The sequence below is a fragment of the Vitis vinifera genome, chromosome 12, assembly GCF_030704535.1.
Source record: "Vitis vinifera cultivar Pinot Noir 40024 chromosome 12, ASM3070453v1".
Lineage (NCBI taxonomy): Eukaryota > Viridiplantae > Streptophyta > Magnoliopsida > Vitales > Vitaceae > Vitis > Vitis vinifera.
Genome location: NC_081816.1, coordinates 17607356 through 17627231, shown reverse-complemented (window position 1 = coordinate 17627231; position 19876 = coordinate 17607356). Strand labels below are relative to the sequence as shown.

The following is a 19876-nucleotide window of genomic DNA, read 5'->3' as shown; positions in this document are numbered from 1 at the left end:
AAAAGGAAATTAAAAAGAAAACCTTAGAGATATGGTATTCCAAGTTAATTTTTCAAAAATTCTTTTGTAAGATTGTTAGTATACTAGGTTCACATTACATTATATTTTTATTTAAGTATTATTTTTAATTATAGAATGATTAAAAATAAACGGCAGACATAAAATTATTTTTAAATATATTAAAAATAAGTTAAAAATATTTTACGTTTCAAAATGAACTTTTTCTCTATAATATATTAGAAAATATTTTCAAAATTTGTTTAAATTTTTTTTTTAGAATTGTTTTCGAAAGTAGCAATCAAACCAACCCTTAATTTTTTTAAATAGTTTTAAAAATTGTTATCCTCGTCCTTACAGTATAAGTTTAACAAAAATTCTTGTACTTCATATAAAAGTTATTATCATTTTTTATTTTAAAAAACAAATATTAACATCCGTTTCAATTGTTAAAAACTGATGTTAATTAACATTATCTTTATCAAAGAGGTGGTGGCATGGTCCATGGGTCATCCACCTTATCCATTAACTTAGTTAAATGTCTTTTCATTAGGAAGGGGGGATGAACCCAGCCTTTTGTTTTCATTTGAAAAGGAAGCATATCAGGCGTAGATTTTATTTTATATTTTTACTGGTAATATTTTTTAAATTTAAAAATTAATTTTTAAGTACTAGATTATTGAAATTTTAAAGAAGAATATTCTGATTAATAGTTGCCATAATATTTCCAACTCCACCATAGCCATCCATATTTTACTAAATCATGATCGGATTGTTCTAACAAATGACCTTGCCACCAAATTCATTTTTAAATGTGCCATCTTTTTTAATGAATCTTCCAGCGACCTCCATCTGCTCAGAAAACAGACGTTCATGATGGAGAAGGCGGAGTTGGTGTTCGTCCCATCGCCTGCGATTGGCCACGTTGTAGCCTCAATTGAGATTGCAAAGCTCCTGACTCGTCAAGATGACCGAATCTCGGTCACTGTCCTCATCATGAAGTTTCCCTGGATTTCAAATATAGCAGCTAAGTTGAATCACTGGCTGCTTCCATCTCCGGGTTGCCCATATGCTTCGTTAATCTTCCTGGTGTTGAAGTCAGTTTGGAAGCATCGTCTTCCGCCAACTTCTTCGCTGACTTGGTTCGGGCCCATGCGCTGCTCGTGAGAGACGCTGTAGCCAAGCGACAGAACTCTGGCTCGGTTCGACTCGCAGGGTTGGTGATTGATATGTTTTGCACCCCCATGATTCATGTGGCCAATGAGTTTGGCCTTCCTTCGTATATCTACTTCACTTCCAGTTCCGCGTTTCTGGGTTTCCTGCTCCATCTTCAATCTCTTCATGATGATGAGAGCGTTGATGTTGCTGAGTTCAAAGGCTCGGATGCTGATCAGTTGGAGGTGTTGGAAAAATTTAAACCACAAACAGGATCTCATGAAAGACATTAAAGCATGCAATAAAAATTCAGAATTAAGAAAAGCTGACCTCGATTGATTTCATAGAAAACCATTCCTATGTTCTTCTGGTATTCAAGGATGCACTCAATTCATGAAGGAGAGAAACCCCGGGTTCAATTGACTCTTCCCTTCCTACACCCAAAAATTGTGTGTGCTCTGAAGAGATCGTTCGTGCAGTACATTCTCTTCTTCAATCCCAAAGAGAAAAACATAACAAAATAGGATAGTCACCCTGCCTTTTTTCCTTATATATATATATATATATATATATATTACACATATTACACATACACAGTTTGGACCATTTGACTTAATGTGCCAGTTAAGTGAATTAGGGTGAACCCATAGAAATCAAGCAATAAGGTGTCCAGCCTCATTATGGACCACAATGCAAGAATTGAATTAACACTGATTTATGACATTATCAAATTGATTATGTAAGTCTACACATAAAAATTCTAACAATTCTCCCACTTAGACTACATAATCAAACATCACAACATATACAAAATCATAAATCAATGTCCCATAGAATCTCATTAAAACAAAAACAAAAGCAATCATATATGTTTCATTGCTTGATTCACAGGGAAATATACAATAATAGCAATCCTTCCAACAATAGAATAATATTACAATACCATAAGTGTCTCCCACTAACTTAATACAACCTAGGCTTCCAATAACCTCATTTGAGATACATGTTCCTGAAACACAACTATGAGTAAGCCTTTTATTAGTGGATCCGCCAACATACTTTTTGTGGACATGTGCTCAATATAAGTAAGAGACTCTGCTACTTTCTCTTTAACAAAATAGAACTTTACATCAATATGTTTGGAGCGAGAAATACTCCTAATGTTCTTAGAGAAAGGAACAGTTGCAGAATTATCACAAAATAATTTCAGCGGTCTAGAAATGGAGTCAACAACTCCTAAGCTAAAATAAAATTTCGCATCCACATAGCATGACAACAAGCCTCATAACATGCCACATACTCTGCCTCCATAGTTGAGGATGTTGTAAGTGTCTGCTTGACACTTTTCTAAGATACAACTCCTCCTGCCATCATAAAAATATAGCTCGTAGTGGATTTCTTATCATATATGCAGCTAGCAAAATCAACATCACAAAACCCAACCACATCAAGTATGTTGGTGCACCGATATGTCAACATTAAGTCCTTAGTTCCTTGCAAATACCTAAGGACTTTCTTATCAGCTTTCCAATGTTGACTCCCAGGATTACTCAAGTACCTTCCTAACATGCCCACAACAAAAGCAATATCAAGGCGTGTGCATACTTGAGCATGCATAAGGCTGCCAGCCGCAGATGAATAAGGAATGGTTCTCATTTCCTCTCTCTCATCATCATTTTGAGGACACTGAGCCTTTGAAAACTTATCACCCTTCACAATTGGCGCTCTAGTAGAACTACACTTGTGCATATTGAACCTCTTCAATATCTTCTCAATATAGGTTGTTTGAGACAATTTAAGCACCCCATTAGCCCTATCACGAAGAATCTTTATGCCCAAAACATAAGAAGCCTCACCAAGATCCTTCATGTCAAAATGGGTTGACAACATGTGCTTTGTCTCAATCAACAAGTCAGAATCATTTGATGAGAGTAGTATATCATCAACATATAAAACAAGAAATATGTAACTACTCCCATTGACCCTCAAATATATGCATTTGTCAACTGTATTCTCTTTAAAACCATTTTGGGTGATAATCCTATCAAACTTCAGATACCATTGCCTCGAAGCCTGTTTAAGACCATAAATTGACTTATTGAGCTTGCAAACTAAGCGTTGCTTTCCAACTTCTGTAAAACTAGTAGGCTGCTCCATATACACGTCCTCATCTAGATCACCATTCAAGAAAGCTGTCTTGACATCCATCTGATGTAGCTCCAAATCAAAATGAGCTACTATGGCCATAATCACTCTAAAAGAGTCCTTGGTCGACACAAGTGGGAAGGTTTCTTTAAAATCAATCCCTTCTCTTTGACTATAACCTTTAACCACAAATCTAGCTTTATGTTTCTTTATTCGCCCGCTAGAATTACATTTGGTCTTAAAGACCTACTTGCACCCAACTGGTTTATAACCATGTGGCAAGTTAACCAAATCCCAAACTCCATTCATATACATAGAATTCATTTCATCATCCATGGCTTCTTTCCAAGAAGTGAATTGAGGACAATGAATTGCTTCTTGATAAGTGACTGGATCAGAAGCATTATAACCATCATACTCATGCTCCTGCAAATAAATCATGTAGTCATTTGAAATAGCCGGCCTACAAACCCTCTATGATCTTCTCAAAGGAATCCCATCAACAATAGTATCATCAACAGGAATGCCAGGTTCCACTTGATCACCACGCTCTCCTTGATTTGTGGCTGACTGTTGGACAATAGGAACATCCACATTTGGAACATGAGATGTAAGAAAAGGAATCACAACACGCTATTCTTCAAAAAGTATCTTACGAGGCACAAAATTTGGATCAACATTAACTTCATCCTCAAAGTATACAACCCTATCTGACTCAATGATCCTGGTGGTATGAGATGAACAATAAAATCTGGAGCCCCTTGATCCAATGCAATAACCAATAAAGAAACCATTGATGGTTTTAGGATCAAGTTTCTTTGACTGTGGGTTATATGGCCTAACCTTAGCCTTACATCCCCAAACGTGGAAATGATGAAGGCTCGGTTTCTTCCTTAACCATAGCTCATAAGGTGTCTTAGGCACAGACTTACTGGGCACTTGATTCAAAATATATGCCGCAGTCTTTAAGGCTTCACCCCACAAAAATTATGGCAAGAAGGAATTAGACAACATGCACCTCACCATATCCAACAATGTGCGATTCCTCATTTCTACAACCCCATTCTGTTAAGGAGTGCCTGGCATTGTATATCTAGCATCAATGCTGCATTCCAACAGAAACTTAGCGAATGGTCTAGGATTTCGTCTAGTCTCATCATATCTCCCATAATACTCACCACCTCTATCAGACTTCACAACTTTAATGGGCTTTCCCAACTGCAACTCCACCTTAGCCTTAAAGGCCTTAAACACATTTAAGGAGTCAGATTTCTCATGGATTAGTTCAACATAACCATATCTAGAGAAATCATCAATAAAAGCGATGAAATATTTATAACCCCCTAAAGCAGTTGGTGTCAAAGGACCACATATATCTGTGTGGATCAAGTCTAAAGTGCTTCCACACCTATCAATCTTCTTTTTTATGGTCTTAGCTGTCATCTTCCCCTTTAAGCAAACAACACAAGTCTCGAAGTCTGAGAAATCAAGATTAGAAAGCATACCATCTCTAACCAATCTTTCTAATCTTTGCCTAGAAATATGACCTAGGCATTTGTGCAATAACATGGAAGAACTCAAATTCATTCTAGCACGCTTGCAACCAACAACAGAATTAACAGAAGATGAATCACACAAAGGACCATGATGTAAACTGAGACTATAAAGATTTCCAAACAAAACACCATTGCCAATTAAAACAGAGCTGCTAAAAATATCCACTTTTCCACCTCCAAAGTGGAAAGAGTAACCATGTCTAGCCAAAACGGATACAAAAATCAAATTCCTCCTAAGTGAGGGTATGTAAGCAACATCTTGTAACAATAAAAAGCTTTCGGTGGCCAATCTTAGCTTTATCATGCCAAAAAAAATTCTATTTTCACTTTGCTTCCATCATCCATATACACAAATTCTTCATGCTTTGACGACCTCCTTTTCTTTGTCATATCCTACAAAGAATTAGTAACATGAATAGTGGCACCAGTATCTAACCACCAAGAATTGGCATGAACATCAACAATATTAGTCTCAATCATGTTTGCATTCAAATCAACCACAACCACAATTTTACCTTTCTTCTTCTTCTCTAGCCAATTTTTAAACTTGAAGCAATCAACCCACTTATGCCCAACCTTGTGGCAAAAGTTGCACTTCCACTTGAATTTCTCATTCTTTGTAGCATTAGATGAAGCAGATCCACTAGGGGCTCCTTGACTTGAATTCCTTCTCCTCCTGAATTGCTTAGAGCCTTTAGAATTCTTGTGTGGAGGTTTTTTCTTCATATTGTTCCATTGGTCAGTAACAAGAGCAATGAAGTGAGTCTCATTTTTCTTCAGTGAGACTTCATGTTGTACCACAATAGACATCAACTCCTCCAAAGTCCATTCTTCCTTCAAGGCATTATAGGTCAACTTCACTACATCAAAGGAAGCAAGAAGAGACTCAAGTATCAGCCATTTCAGGAATTTCTCATTCAACTCCACTTTCATCTCATTTAGCTTGTTGAAGTAGTGCTTTAGCTTGATGATGTGATCTCTAATACCTCCTACTCCATCATACATAGTGGTTGTGAGAAGCTTCAAGTAAGTTGTCATTTGTCCCTTATCAGTCTTGGTGTAATTGACCTTCACATATTCCAAAAAATCTTTGGCCTTTTCCGTCTTTGGCACACATTCTTTAATGGACTTATCCATAGTGTATTTCATCACCATCAAACAACTCCTATTGGAGTGCTCCCATTTCTCATAGAAGGATCTTTCATTTGTAGAGCTCATATCAGTGGGTTTATTTGGCTCATCAACTCTTAAAGCCAAGTTCAGATTTTGCAAAGTCATATGTACGTTGAAAGACTCAAATCATTCCTCAAATTTGTTTCCAGCAAGAGGCTTGATGGCAGACAATTGCAGAGTGATACCAGGATTGCTAGTAGTTAGAAAATAGAAAAATTAAACAATATGCATGTTACTACAAAATCATGCTATTTGCTAGTTTCTAGAATTTCTCAATTTACCAATAGCTTGGAATTTTGAAAATTCCATAGTGGTAAGGACAACTAATTAAATATCACAGAAAATTAGTACAGTTCATAATATATAATTAATTTTCTTCACCAATCTAAGCATCCTACCAAGTATTATAATCATCGATAGGACAATTACAATAGCCGTATGGACCTTAGTAATCACAATAATAAAACAATAAAAAATATGGGAGATTAAATATCTCAACAAAGACAATTTGACACATATAGGATCACTATTGTCATGATGAATTCAAAATATCTCAATTTGCACAACTTGACACACTTAGAATTGCATAGGTGATTACACAAGTGTTCTTCAATGTCATAATAAATTGAGATATTCAACAAAATAGCTTAGGGCAACATTATTGGTATAACACAAAAATTATACCCAAAAGAACAATAATAATAATAATAATTGTCCCAATAAATCCAAATTTAATAAATGTATAATAATTCCAACATATGCATTAATTCCAAGAATGCTAAGACAAAAAAAAAATTGTTTTTTTTAATGATGTCATGATGATGTCATCGTCTTTTCCACGGGCTGAACAAACTTGGTTTGGGCTGAATAGATCTGGAGAAGAAAAAAAAAATTCGGCCAAAAATTATGCAATTTTCGATGCAAACAACCGGTTTTCCATTCTCAAACATTAATCCATCAATCTTGACCAAAAAATTGCACAAAAACGCATAAACGAAGAACCATAAGAAACCCTAACTTTCGAAATCCCATCAATTGAGTTCCAAAAAAACCAAAAAAATGATGGGTTTTCCTCCAAAAGGTGTTTTCTACAAGTCTCCAACATCAATTTGGCTTAAAAACGGAGAATTAACACCAAATAAAAAATGCCCAAAATTGGATTCCAAAACAAAATGAAAACTCTAAATAATCCAGATAAAAATGCAGCTTAAATGTCATCCATGGTAGCTTTGATACCAATTGTTGGAAAAATTTAAACCACAAACAGGATCTCATGAAAGACATTAAAACATGCAATAAAAATTCGGAATTAAGAAAAACTGACCTTGATTGATTCCATAGAAAGCCATTCATGTGTTCTTCTTCTAGTGTTCAAGGATGCGCTCAATTCATGAAGGAGAGAAACCCTGGGTTCAATTGGCTCTTCCCTTCCTACACCCAAAAACTGTGTGTACTCTGAAGAGATCGTTCGTGCAGTACGTTTTTTCTTCAGTCCCAAAGAGAGAAACAGAATAAAATCGGATAGCCACCCTGCCTTTTTCCCTTATATATATATATATATATATATATATATTTTTCCCTTATATATATATAAATATATATATTACACATATCACACATATAGTTTGAACCACTTGACTTAATGGGCTAATCAAGTGAATTAGGATGAGCCCATAGAAATCAAGCAATAAGGTGTCCAACCCCATACTAGACCACAATGCAAAAATTAAATTAACACTAATTTATGACATTATCAAATTGATTATGTAAGTCCACACATAAAAATTCCAACAGGAGGTTCCGAGTTTTGTGAACTCGGTTCCTGCTGGAGTCTTCCCTTCTGTGGTATTAGATAAGGAAAGTGGTAGGACCGATGTGTTTCTCTACCATGTAAGAAGGTTCATACAAGTCAAGGGTATTGTGGTAAATACATTCATGGAGCTCGAATCTCGAGCGGTCAACTCATTTTGTAGTGTTGCAGTCCCTCTGGTATGCCCGGTGGGGCCGATTCTTAATGCTCAATTCGGGTCGGGTGGGGTCAACAAGATGCTAATGCTATGATTAATTGGCTTGATGATGATGTCTCCTTTTATCTGTGGTGTTTTTTGTGATTTGGGAGTCAGGGAAGCTTTGGTCTTTGCTTTGGGAGTGAAGGAAAGCTTTGGTCTTGACCAAACGCTGTATTTCTCTGCTGCTGAAAGAGATCGAACCCCTCATCAAAAAGGTGCATATGCGTCTGGATACCATAAGGCAAGTTTACGCTTTGATAAATAAATAAATAAATAAATAAATAAATATATATATATATATATATATATAATTAAATGAAAAAATTTTATTTAATAAATTAGTAAAAATATAAAAATTATTATGATAATTTTTTATAGTATTTTTAATATTAAAAAATCATACATTTATCATAATTTATTTTATATCATTTAATACACTTGAATTAAATGTATCATAATTTTAATATTAAATATATTTTAAAATTAGGCATATTATAATCAAATATCATAATATTATTATCAAATAGTATTTGATATAATTTAATAATCAATTGTACACTTATATATATATATATCAATTTCTTCAACAAAACAATTTTAAAAAAATCTATTATACTTCTAATTTCATTTTTAAGAATTTTCTTTTAATTTTTTTAAATTTTATAAATTTTGATCAATTTTCAATCAACCGACTTTTTTTGTTAAAATATTCTCTGATATATCTTCAGTATATTCGTAAAATCGAAGTACCGATATATCCGTGATTACCGAGATTTTTATCCTTAATATTGACTAAGTTAAAGAGATTGCATATGGGCTTGAACGGAGTGGGCATAGGTTCTTATGGTCTCTTCGGAACCTCCACCAAAAGGTAAGATGGATTTTCCTAGTGATTATGTAAATTTTGATGAAGTTCTATCGGAAGGGTTCTTGGATCGGATGGCTAGGATCGGAAAGGTGATTGGAAGGGCTCCACAAATGGCCATCCTAGCCCATCCTGCAATTGGAGGATTTGTATCTCATTGTGGGTGGAATTCCATCTTAGAGAGCCTATGGTATGGAGTTCCAACAGCTGCGGTCAATGTATGCAGACCAACAACTTAATGCTTTCCAAATTGTGTGAGATTTAGGATTAGTAGAAGATATTAAATTGGATTATCATGATATTTGATTGTTATATTGTAAGTGCACAAGAGATAGAGGGATGCCTTAAAACAAAACTCAGAGCAAAATAAGGGGACTCAAGATGCAACCGCTGATATACTAACCTTGATAACAAAGGGGTATGCCCCAGTATGACGTCCAGGGATTGCCAACAAATGACTCGAAGAAGCCAGAAATCAAACACCTTCATCATGACAAAAGAAAGGGGTATGCCCCGGTATAACACCAGAAAATGCCGATAAATGACAAGCGAGAAATCACAATCACCATTAACAAATGGAAAGAAGGGGGTATGTCCCTGTAGGACAAACTCACAAATGTGACCAAGGGTGAAAGGAAGGAGTTATGCCACAGTCTAAGATATCAATATCATGTCAGAATCCCATAACCCCACATATGGTTAAAGTCAGAGAGTTGAAAATATCACAATCATCCATTTCTAAGGAAAAAAACCCTCAACTCTAATCCACAACATCCAATATCCACAAAAACTGATAGGGGATATGCCCCAGTGTGTACATCTGAAACTCAAATATCTTAATGAAAACTCTAGAATACATCACTGAAGACCCACTCATTTGAACTAACGAACAAGACAATGAATGGGGTATGCACCCCTACTGGGTTGATGAATACCGTGAATCTGATCTCGGGTCAGACCCCAGAAGTACTCTGCTATATGAAGAAACTGAGCTGAATGCGGGGCTTACTCAAACTTTGATGTTCATAACATTGCTAGGCGAAACGGAATGCCTGCATACATGTATAAAGAGCCAAAGCCAGCATGCAAGGATGGGAGCATGCCCTAGTATAAACGTGTCAAAACATCAGGCAAAGGTGCCCTCAACGGTCCCAACTCTCTGTATCATCTATCTCTGATCATGGACCTGAGGCAAGTAAACTGAATGGAAAGACAATATGTGACCCTCGATATTCCCCGAAGTAATGGAGACCTGTCAACATCCCATACTCAATCAGTAGACGAAGCCTGTCCGAATGAATAGCATCGAAGCAAACACGAGATCTCATGGCCTCAGGGTGGTCTTATGACTCGGACCGTAATGTAGGCCAGGGGTAAAAGGTGAATGAAACGATGGGAAACAAAGGCCCAAATCTCCCAATAGATAATGCCAAACCCCTGTGTGCGCAATGTCAAATATCGCAGAACCATGTGAGCAAGGTGACTCAACCCTACATCCAAATAAAAAACAAACAATAGGTGATACGCACCAAAGAACTCATCGTTCATGAAGTGAAACGACGGTCAACGAGGATAGAAGCAGACGAAAAGGGATAAGATGAATGATGAATGGGTATAGAAGAAAATGGAGAAACCAACTGGGATACAAATATAGCAATATGTGACAACGACGAACAACTCATCCTAAGAACGCCAAATCAAAGTAAGTCACTATATGATGTGAATGGTGATGTAGACAATGATCCAAGGGCCTAGTGCCAAGGAAACCCAAACCTCACTCCCAATGTGTCGCCCAGATCCATGGTGAGAAGGATCGTACAATGCTCTCATCCGACTCTTAAAGGAAAAAGAAATCTCTCAAACCCAAAACCACTTCTGATGATCCCAAGTATATCAACGAATACCAAACAAGCACAATTTTTTCCTTTTTTCATTTTTATTTTATTTTATTTTATTTTTTCCTTTTTTTTTTTAGCCGAATTCCATACTATCACAATCCAAAAAAAATAATCCCAAACCTCCAATCTTGACCGGCCCCTTCAACCTAAGAATCCTGGATCAAAGCCTACAGGCGAAACGAAGGGTGTGACAAACCTGACTGGTAGCTCTAGGACGAGAGCGCATCATCATCACACAAGGGAAAACAGAAGCGAAGTGAATAGAGATGATAGAAACTGGACTAACAGGTAGACGGTGTGAAGATGCAAAATGGAGACGAAAAGAAACAGGCAATAATGCAAGAAAGAACAAACGAAGAATGACACCATGCCCACAATGCTCATAGATCCAATCAATAAATACAAAGCGCACAAAGGTAGGCCCCCAACCTAGGTCAGAAAAGGTATGCAAGGCTGAATGAAAGAAAATGTCATAATAAACCACGTGAGGCTCAAAGGGTTAGCAATAGTATATATCAATGTATGGGTGTGCAATAGGGAATATGGCTACTCGAAGTGATGGCCACCCATCCTCTAACCATGATCTCATGCATAAAACTTCTTCAGCTGATCCACATTAACTGGCTCTTTGAATTGATTTCCGTCTAGGTCTATCAACCAGGCAACTCCCTCTCGAGTCAGATCTCGGATGACATAAGGCCCGCTCCAACTCGGTCTAAACTTGCCTCTCGGGTCGCTGATCAATCCCCTAAGGACTTTCAAGACTAGGTCACCTCTCTAGAATTTCCTAGGCTTGACCTTCTTTCTGAATGCACGGGTCATCTTCCTCTGATAGGCCTGAACATGATCTACCGCCCTCAATCTCTTCTCATCCAACAGGCTAATCTGATCATAACGAGACTGGGTCCACTCGGCCTCAGATATATGCTACTCTAGTGCTACTCTCAAAGATCCCATCTCAATCTCAACAGGTAGCACTGCCTCCATACCATACACCAAAGAATACGGGGTAGCTCCAATAGAGGTACGATAAGCCCGCAATGCGAAAGGGAGCTTCTCTGACCAATCCCGAGAAGTCTCGACCATCTTTCTTAAAATCCTCTTGATATTCTTATTTGCGGCCTCAACTGCTCCATTAGTCTGCGGCCTGTACGCAGACGATCTGTGATGCTGAATGCCATACTCTTGAATCAACGTGTCCACCTCGCCCTTGAAATGCACCCCTCTGTCTGAGATCAGCTCATGAGGGACCCCGTATCGGCAAATAATATGCGATTTAATGAAACTGGCCGCTGTCAACCTAGCATAAGAAGCAGCTTCCACCCACTTGGTGAAATAGTCAATGACAACCAAAATGTACTCATGCCCACTGGAAGACTTGGGCGAGATCTTCCCAATAATATCAATACCCCATACTGAAAATGGCCAAGGGGATGCAAGTGCATGCAACTCAGAAGGTGGCACGTGTATCAAGTCTCCATGCATCTGACACTCCTGACATCTCTGTAGAAACTGGCAACAATCTGTCTCCATGGTCAACCAAAAGTAGCCAATCCTCATGATCTTACGTGCTAGCATATGACCTCCCATGTGTGGGCCACAAACCCCTGCATGAACCTCTCTTATCACTCGATCTGCAGATGCACGGTCTAGACATAATAATAACAAGCCATTAGGTGATATCCTATACAGCGCATCCCCGCAAACAAAAAATTTGGTGGCCATTTGTCTCAATGCTCTCCTATCCTTGGCCGAGGCTGACTCTAGGTAAGCGCCGCATGACAGAAACTAATAAATATCGTGATACCATGGCAGCTCAATCTGATCCTCTATCTCTCCAATCAGACAATAGTAAGCTGGTGCAGACCTAGTCTCAATCAGCAATGGCCTAACATTCACCCCCGCAGGGATCACAATCAGAGAAGCCAAGGTGGCTAATGCATCGGCAAACTGATTCTCCGCTCTGGGCAGATGTATATACCTTAACACATCGAATCTATCAATCAACAGGTCCAAGTAAGCATGGTAGGGTTTCAGCTTCTCATCCCGTGTCCTCCAGATACCCTGAGTCTGCTTTATAACCAAGTTAGAATCCCCGTGGATCTCCAACTGTCTAATGCCAAGATCAAGTGCAGTCTCCAAACCTATAATGCAAGCCTCATACTCTACAATATTATTCGTCTACCGGTAATGATCAGAAAATGCTAACCGGACTAATCTGGGGATATGATCACCCTGTGGTGATATCAACAAGATACCAATGCCAAACCCCGACTGATTGGCGGCACCATCAAAGTAAAACCGCCATCCTGTAATATCAGTCATTGAAATGATCTGCTCATTAGGGAAATCATCATCAACCGATCTGTCATTGGATATCGGCAAAGAAGCTAGATGATCTGCAACAATGCTTCCTTTTACTGACTTCTGTGTGACATAATGAATATCAAACTCTGTCAACAAAACCAGCCATCTCATGAGCCCACTGGTCAGAACAGGCCTGTCAAATAGATACCTCAACGGGTCCAATCGTGAGACCAAGAGCACGAAATACTCTGTCATGTAATGTCTAAGTCTCCTAGTGGCCCAAACCACTGCCAAACAAAGGCGCTCAATCATAATGTACTTGCACTCATACTTAAGCATCCTCTTACTCAAATAATAGATGACACTCTCCTTCCCCAAATCATCAAGCTGAGCTAACATGCATCTTAAGGCCATGTTTGAAACTGATAAGTACAGAAGCAAAGGACGCCCCGGTGTGGGAGGCACTAAAACCGGAGGAGAAAAGAGACACTCCTTAATCCTCTCAAAAGCGCGCTGACAATCATCATTCCAAACTGTAGACTGATTCTTCCTCAGAAGGCGGAATATAGGCTCACAAATGTCTATCAGTCTAGCAAGACTGGCCTTATTCAGATCTCGAAAGTCAACACAAACCCTAACCTTGCTGTCCTTTTTGGGAACAGGAACGACATTAACCAGCCACTCAGGATACTCAACCACTGACAAGAAGCCAACACTAAGTTGCTTCCGAATTTCTTCCTTAACCTGCAAACTCCATCGAGGGTGTAGCCTCCTCAATTTCTACTTAACGGGCCTAGCATGCGGTAAAATGGGCAGGTGATGCTGCACTATGGAGGGGTCAAGGCCTGACATGTCCTCATATGACCATGCAAATACATCCAAGTATGACCTAAGCAGGTCAATCAACCTACTCTTCTCACCAGGAGATAAAGAAGAGCCAATCTTGATCTCCCTGGGCTGATCTGGTGCCCCAAAATCTATCAACTCTGTGCTACCAGAAATGGGTGTGACTTTCTCGTCCTCTGTGTCAGAATCACACTCTGACTGACCACCCAGTGGGTCATCTGTATCTCCCACATCATCAACATCATATATATGTGTCGTGGGTGCTGGTGATGCAATCAAAGGAAAATGTTGTGACATATTCAAGTACTCGAAAATACTCATATCATTATTACCATCAGAAATATCATCAAAGCGGGTGACAAACCCGGACATAGTGTCAAAAGAAAGAGGTGGGTCCACAGAGTCGGGCGCTCCCTCACCAGAAGTAAAATAAGAAGTAACGACATCAAGGACTGGCTCATCATCAAGTACGGAAACTCCAGATATGTCAAAAGTAGAAAGGGGCCCGCGTGGGGCTGCATCAAGGATACGACCAATGCCTATAAAATCCATATCATCAGTGAAGACATCAGGAATAGAGTCATCTTCATCAGTCTTGAGTAAAAAAACTTCGAACATGTCAAAAACAATATGGGGCCCGTGTGGCGCTGCATCGAAGATACGACCTATGCCGATCATGTCCATCTCGTTAGTGCCATATCCCAAATCCATAGGTAGGTCATAGTCAGGGACCTCCTCGGGGAAACACATAGAGAACATACTAGCTCGGTCCAGTGATGGGGGCGCGACTATCATGGCACCAGGTGCCTCAGTAGTCCCGGTGTCCAAATGAATCTGACCCAGGGCTTGCTGGATGTCCTGAATCTCAACTGTCTCTGGAATGTGAACAGTCCCCTCTATGCGAGGTGTATGCTCTGAACCCCTAATGAAGTAGTCGGCCAACTGGAAGGTGTATGGGCGGAGGGGATAATCAAATGGAATGCCAGACATGCGAGCCCTCACCCTATCCCTACGCAGTTGTGACATATAACGTGCATCAGCCTCTGTGGGGATGTAATCTAATCCGTAGGGCGTGTCATGATCAACTGTGAAAGTAAACTCATGGGGCCCCTGCTGGCGGCGACCCAATCCCATACCAGGCAAATAAGACATGCCTCTCATCATGTTGAGCACCAAAGTGTTGCTGTGCTGGTCAAATGACATAGGTACCATATCTCTACTACCATCCTCTAAGCTGACAACCTGAACCTCATCGAACGTAAACCCGGTTAAATGTAAGTCATCCTCACTATGACTGATATGTAATACTGGCTCAGACGAAGTGATAATATCTCTATTAGACTGTATCATGATAATGCGCCCCTCGTGTATGAACTTCACCTTCTGATGAAGGGAAGATGGTATAGCACCGGCCTCATGAATCCACGGGCGGCCAAGAAACAGGTTAAAGGATGACTGAATCCTCAAAACCTGAAATACTATGGAGTAACTAACTGGCCCAATCATGACATGTGTACTGAGTGTACCCATAACTGTCCTCTGAGTCCCATCATAAGCTCTAACAATCTGTGTAGAAGGCCCAAAATCATCTGGTGAAAACCCAAGCGCAATAGCAGTAACCAATGGACAGACGTTCAGGGCAGAGCCGTTGTCCAATAGAACAGACGGCACCCGACGACCTAAACAAGCAACATCAATGAATAAGGGTCGAACATGATTTGATCCCTCTGGTGGCAAATCATCATCAGAAAACGCTATACATGTAGCTCTATCAGCTGTCAACATGTGAATAAGCCCCTCTGGGGTAGTAGCAGTGTCAACCCTAATCTGGCCAAGGGCTCTGACTAATGCATCTTTGTGTGTACTAGATGAATCCAAAAGGCTCTAAATGGATATGCGAGCCTGAGTAGTGCGTAGCTGGCGTAATATCGCATCATCTTCTCTCTGAACCTCCTCTCTAGCAGCTATACCAGCAAATGGCTTGTCAACGGGTGGAGGCCGTGCTACTCTCCCACTCCGTGTAACTATCTGAACATCTCTGTGAGGGGGCCTATATTCTTTTGGGAACAGAATGAAGGGTGTCGTAGGTGGCACATGCTGTAAGTATACGGGTGATACTAGAGGTGGCCCGTAAATCTTGTCCGGGGTCAAACTGAATGGCCTGGAGATCTGCTGTCTAGGTATATATCCAACAAAATCTGACTCCTCATATAGACTAATCAGCTGAGGAGCCTTTCCATCCCAACCCATCATAAATATCTCATCCCTTGAAAACTCAATCAAATGTACCCCTCCCGGGGGTGAAGGTACTGCTCTAGTGTCATGAGTAGGTAGCGGGTCTGTGGCTACACCTGGACGCCCCAAATCAACCAAGCCCTGATCTATCAAATCCTGAATGGCATGTCTCAGTGCTGAACAACTGTCTGTATCATGGCCTGCTCTCTAATGGTAGGTACAATGAAGATCTGTCCGGAATCCTGGTGGGGTAGGCTATAGTGGTGGTCTAGGCGGTAGTGGGGCAATCAGTCCCCCTTCAACCAATCTCTGAAAAGCTCGGCTCAGTGGCATCCCAAGCTGTGTGAACTGTCTAACTGGCCTCGGTGGAGGCGGTGCTCTATACTGATGATGGAACTGCATAGGCGGCCTCTGGGGTGCCTGTGTAGCATATACCGGCTGTGGTGGCGGATGTAGATAAGTAGGCCCTACTGGCCTAATGGGAGCAACTGGTCTGTACTGACCATGCTGTATCATCTGATAAGGAGTGCTGATTACTACTCAAAGCATGCTATTTTGTAGCTTGTAATTAGCTCTTTTAAATACCCTTGAGTAGTAATTATTACCTTTTAACTCAATTGGCATGTTAGGGACCCTTGCAATCGTTTCTAATCAAATTTTTTTAGTTTTGGTGTTTTTGATAGCTTTTTGCTCACCAAAGCAATTTAAGAATGAGGGAGAGCTGCATATAGTTCATGGCAAAGCTTTTGGAAGCTCAAATTCATGAAGAACCAAGCTTTGGAGCTCCATAGCCTTTGCCAAAGTCGTTCAAAGTATGCAAGGAAAGAACAATGGAGAAGAGGAAAATAGAGTGAAGAAAACAGAGGACAGTAGCTGCAGTCTTCTTTCACACTTTTGGAGCACTTCCCGAAGTCTATTTTCTACATGCTATATACCATTTCAAAGCTCAGGAAGTCAAGAATCCAACACTTTAAACCGTGTACGATTTAGAGTTGAAATAAGGAAGATATGGCCTTCGTAAGACAATTGCATCAAGCTAAGGGACAATTTCGCACCTTGCGAAATTGGAACTCCAACGTGCGAAACTTAAAGTGGATGGCAGCTGTGCATTTGCGGTGAAGTCCAACATGCGAAAGTGATTTTGCAACTTGTGAACTTGGAGCTCAACGTGCGAGAATGGATTCCAAGTTGCGAAATCAACTTGCGAGATTTTCGCAAGTCACCATGCAACATGCGAAACTGGGATATTTGTGCACCGACTCTTTTAGATCTTTTCTTCAGATATTTTTGTATAAATTTCCATTCTTCTCCTTGTAATCCACCAACCATAAGATTTCTTAGCTAGGAAGGTTGGAAAAACTTCTCTATATATATTCCCTTGCATCCATTGTAAACGATATCGATCAAGTGCTTAAAAACTGACTCTGAAATGGAGGACGACGTGAAGACTGGTGTCCTATCATGCCAATAGTACCAACATCTGAGGGCCTGGGGCCTGATCCCGACTTTTTCCCCTTTGAGTCTGAAGGGGAAGAATCTGCCCATAAACCTCTAGATATACCCTCCTCAATGCCATAGAGGGCCTGCACTAATGAGTCAAAGTCTGTCTGAGAGAAGCCCATGAGATGCCTAGCAAAGCGGGGCTGAAGGCTACGCATAATCATACTTATCTGATCGCGCTCTGAAGGTCTATTAATAATCTGTGCTATCTTCTCCCTCCAACGGGAGATGAATGAAATGACTGACTCATCCGGCCCCTGCCTAAGGGCCTCTAACTCCCTCCGGGATACATCCACTATAGTATTGAAAGAATACTGTCTAATAAACTCCTGTCCCAAATCAGCCCATGTCCTACGTCTCGAAGGGTCCAATGAGACAAACCAACGCTGAGCAGCACTACTTAATGACAGAGGGAATAACATAATCATTTGTGCCTCATCCAGTCTATGCCTGCGCATAATAGTGTTGTATAACTGCAAGTGAATACGAGGGCACCCTATCCCCGTGTATCTCTCAATGTCTAGCATGCAGAACTCAACAGGCAAAGCTGCTACTGGCATATCATCATATCCATCCCAACCCATAATCCCATCAGAAACATATAGTGATCTCATTTTATGCTCAATCTTATCAATATGAGCTTGGGTATCATCAACAATCTGTGTCGGTGCCACAACAGAATGCAACGTAGTCTTAGTCTGACCATGCAACACAAATGCTCCAGCCTGGGGAGCTGACTGAACCGGTGGTGGTGGTGGTGGTGGTGGTGGTGGAACTATGTAATCCTACTGTATAGTAGGTCCAGATGGCCCAGATGGTGGTGGTGGTGGTGTGGTAGAGTCATGCAGGGTGCTCCCCGGAATCGGCAATGGCTAGGCCTGGTGCCCATCAATCCTCTGACCCAGTCCTAAGATAGCGTCCCTAAGTGACACCATGGTATCGGTAATCTCAGCCAACTGGTCAACGGTAGCGTACTGAGGGTCCATATCTCTATGATCTGGTATCTGCTCTAACTGGCTGGGTGAATCTGATCCTCTAACCAGTCTATCTCCAATCTAGATCCAAGCTCGGGAACCCAGGTTGATCTTAATCAATAATCCTATAAAAGGAAAGGGGTACGTCAGTCCCCATGACTATCAATCCTGAAATCAAACTAGGAACGTATAACTAAAATCTTCCGAGAGAATGAATGACATGTGATGTCAATAGCTAAACTGATATACGGTTCCACAGGCAGGAACGAGATTTTGACATGGTGATACCTCAGGGGTAATGTGGCTCAAAAGTTCAAAAAAGAGAAAAGGCAAGTCCTAAAAGACTAGATGACTGTACCCATAGGGATACGCAACCTAAGGTCCTAACTAACAATCAATCAACAATCAAAGTGACATGCTGGCCACGCATGTATCCATGAAATCCAGCTCAGGACTATATAGGTCTTCATTGCTCAGATATCCATCTTTTCCATAGTGCTGCCAAACATCGATATAACCCTTATGCTAGACCCTATTCCAAACCCCTAGCTTGGTCGAAGGCGAACAATTGGGAATGACTCCCAAGAAACACAAGCAATCCATGAGGAATAGTTGACCAAGACTAGTGATTCGGAAGTAAGGGGATACACACGTGCCCCACAAACACAAGCAGCAAACAGTCATGCAAGGGAAGGAACAGTCATACAGCAAATAGTCATGCACAAAGAGATAGCCTACCACACATCTACACACAATCTAATCATCTAAGTCTAATCCCAAATGTCATAGCTAGATACCAATCAACAATGAGCAAGCATGCTAGAATCCAACAGGTGAACACACAAGCAACAACACATCACAGGTGCAAGCCAAATACCAACCAAGTACGTGATCATCAGTCATCTATGTAGCCTAAGAATCTACTGATCAATGAACCATGTGCTCCAAATACCCAACTCAAGTTCAAGCTTGATCTTCTTATGAAACCAGAGATTCTAGGTTTGATCCCCAGTGGAGTCGCTAATTTGTGGACCCTCACCCGATCCACCGAACCGACGCGACATTGCTTTTAAAATGAAAAGAAAGAATGAAAAAGTCTAAGATATCCAGTTTTGAAAAACCCGCCCTCGGTGAGGAACGGTGTTGTTTGGAGTCGCCACTTACTTTTTATTTTTGTTTTTAAAATGGGGTAAATTAAGTAAGAACAACAAACCCC

The 19876-nt window shown here is 40.2% G+C and overlaps 1 protein-coding gene across 1 annotated transcript; it reads right to left on the bottom strand.

Moving 5' to 3' along the window:
* Nucleotides 1-11575: 11575 nt before the first annotated feature.
* On the bottom strand, nt 11576-12331 carry LOC104881021 (uncharacterized). The gene is made up of 2 exons (XM_010659579.1): nt 11918-12331; nt 11576-11683 (listed from the first exon to the last, which is right to left on the bottom strand). Exons 1-2 carry the CDS (start codon nt 12329-12331, stop codon nt 11576-11578), a joined length of 522 nt encoding a protein of 173 aa, XP_010657881.1.
* Nucleotides 12332-19876: the final 7545 nt, after the last annotated feature.

What these genes read in the sequence shown, in the direction of transcription:
- LOC104881021 (XM_010659579.1), bottom strand. Translation starts at nt 12,331, where the DNA reads ATGGAGACAGATTGTTGCCAGTTTCTACAGAGATGTCAGGAGTGTCAG. An exon ending in CTAATGGAGCAGTTGAGGCC is followed by an intron (nt 11,684 to 11,917) that starts GCAAATAAGAAT and finishes CGTTATGATCAG; the next exon opens with ATTAGCCTGTTGGATGAGAA.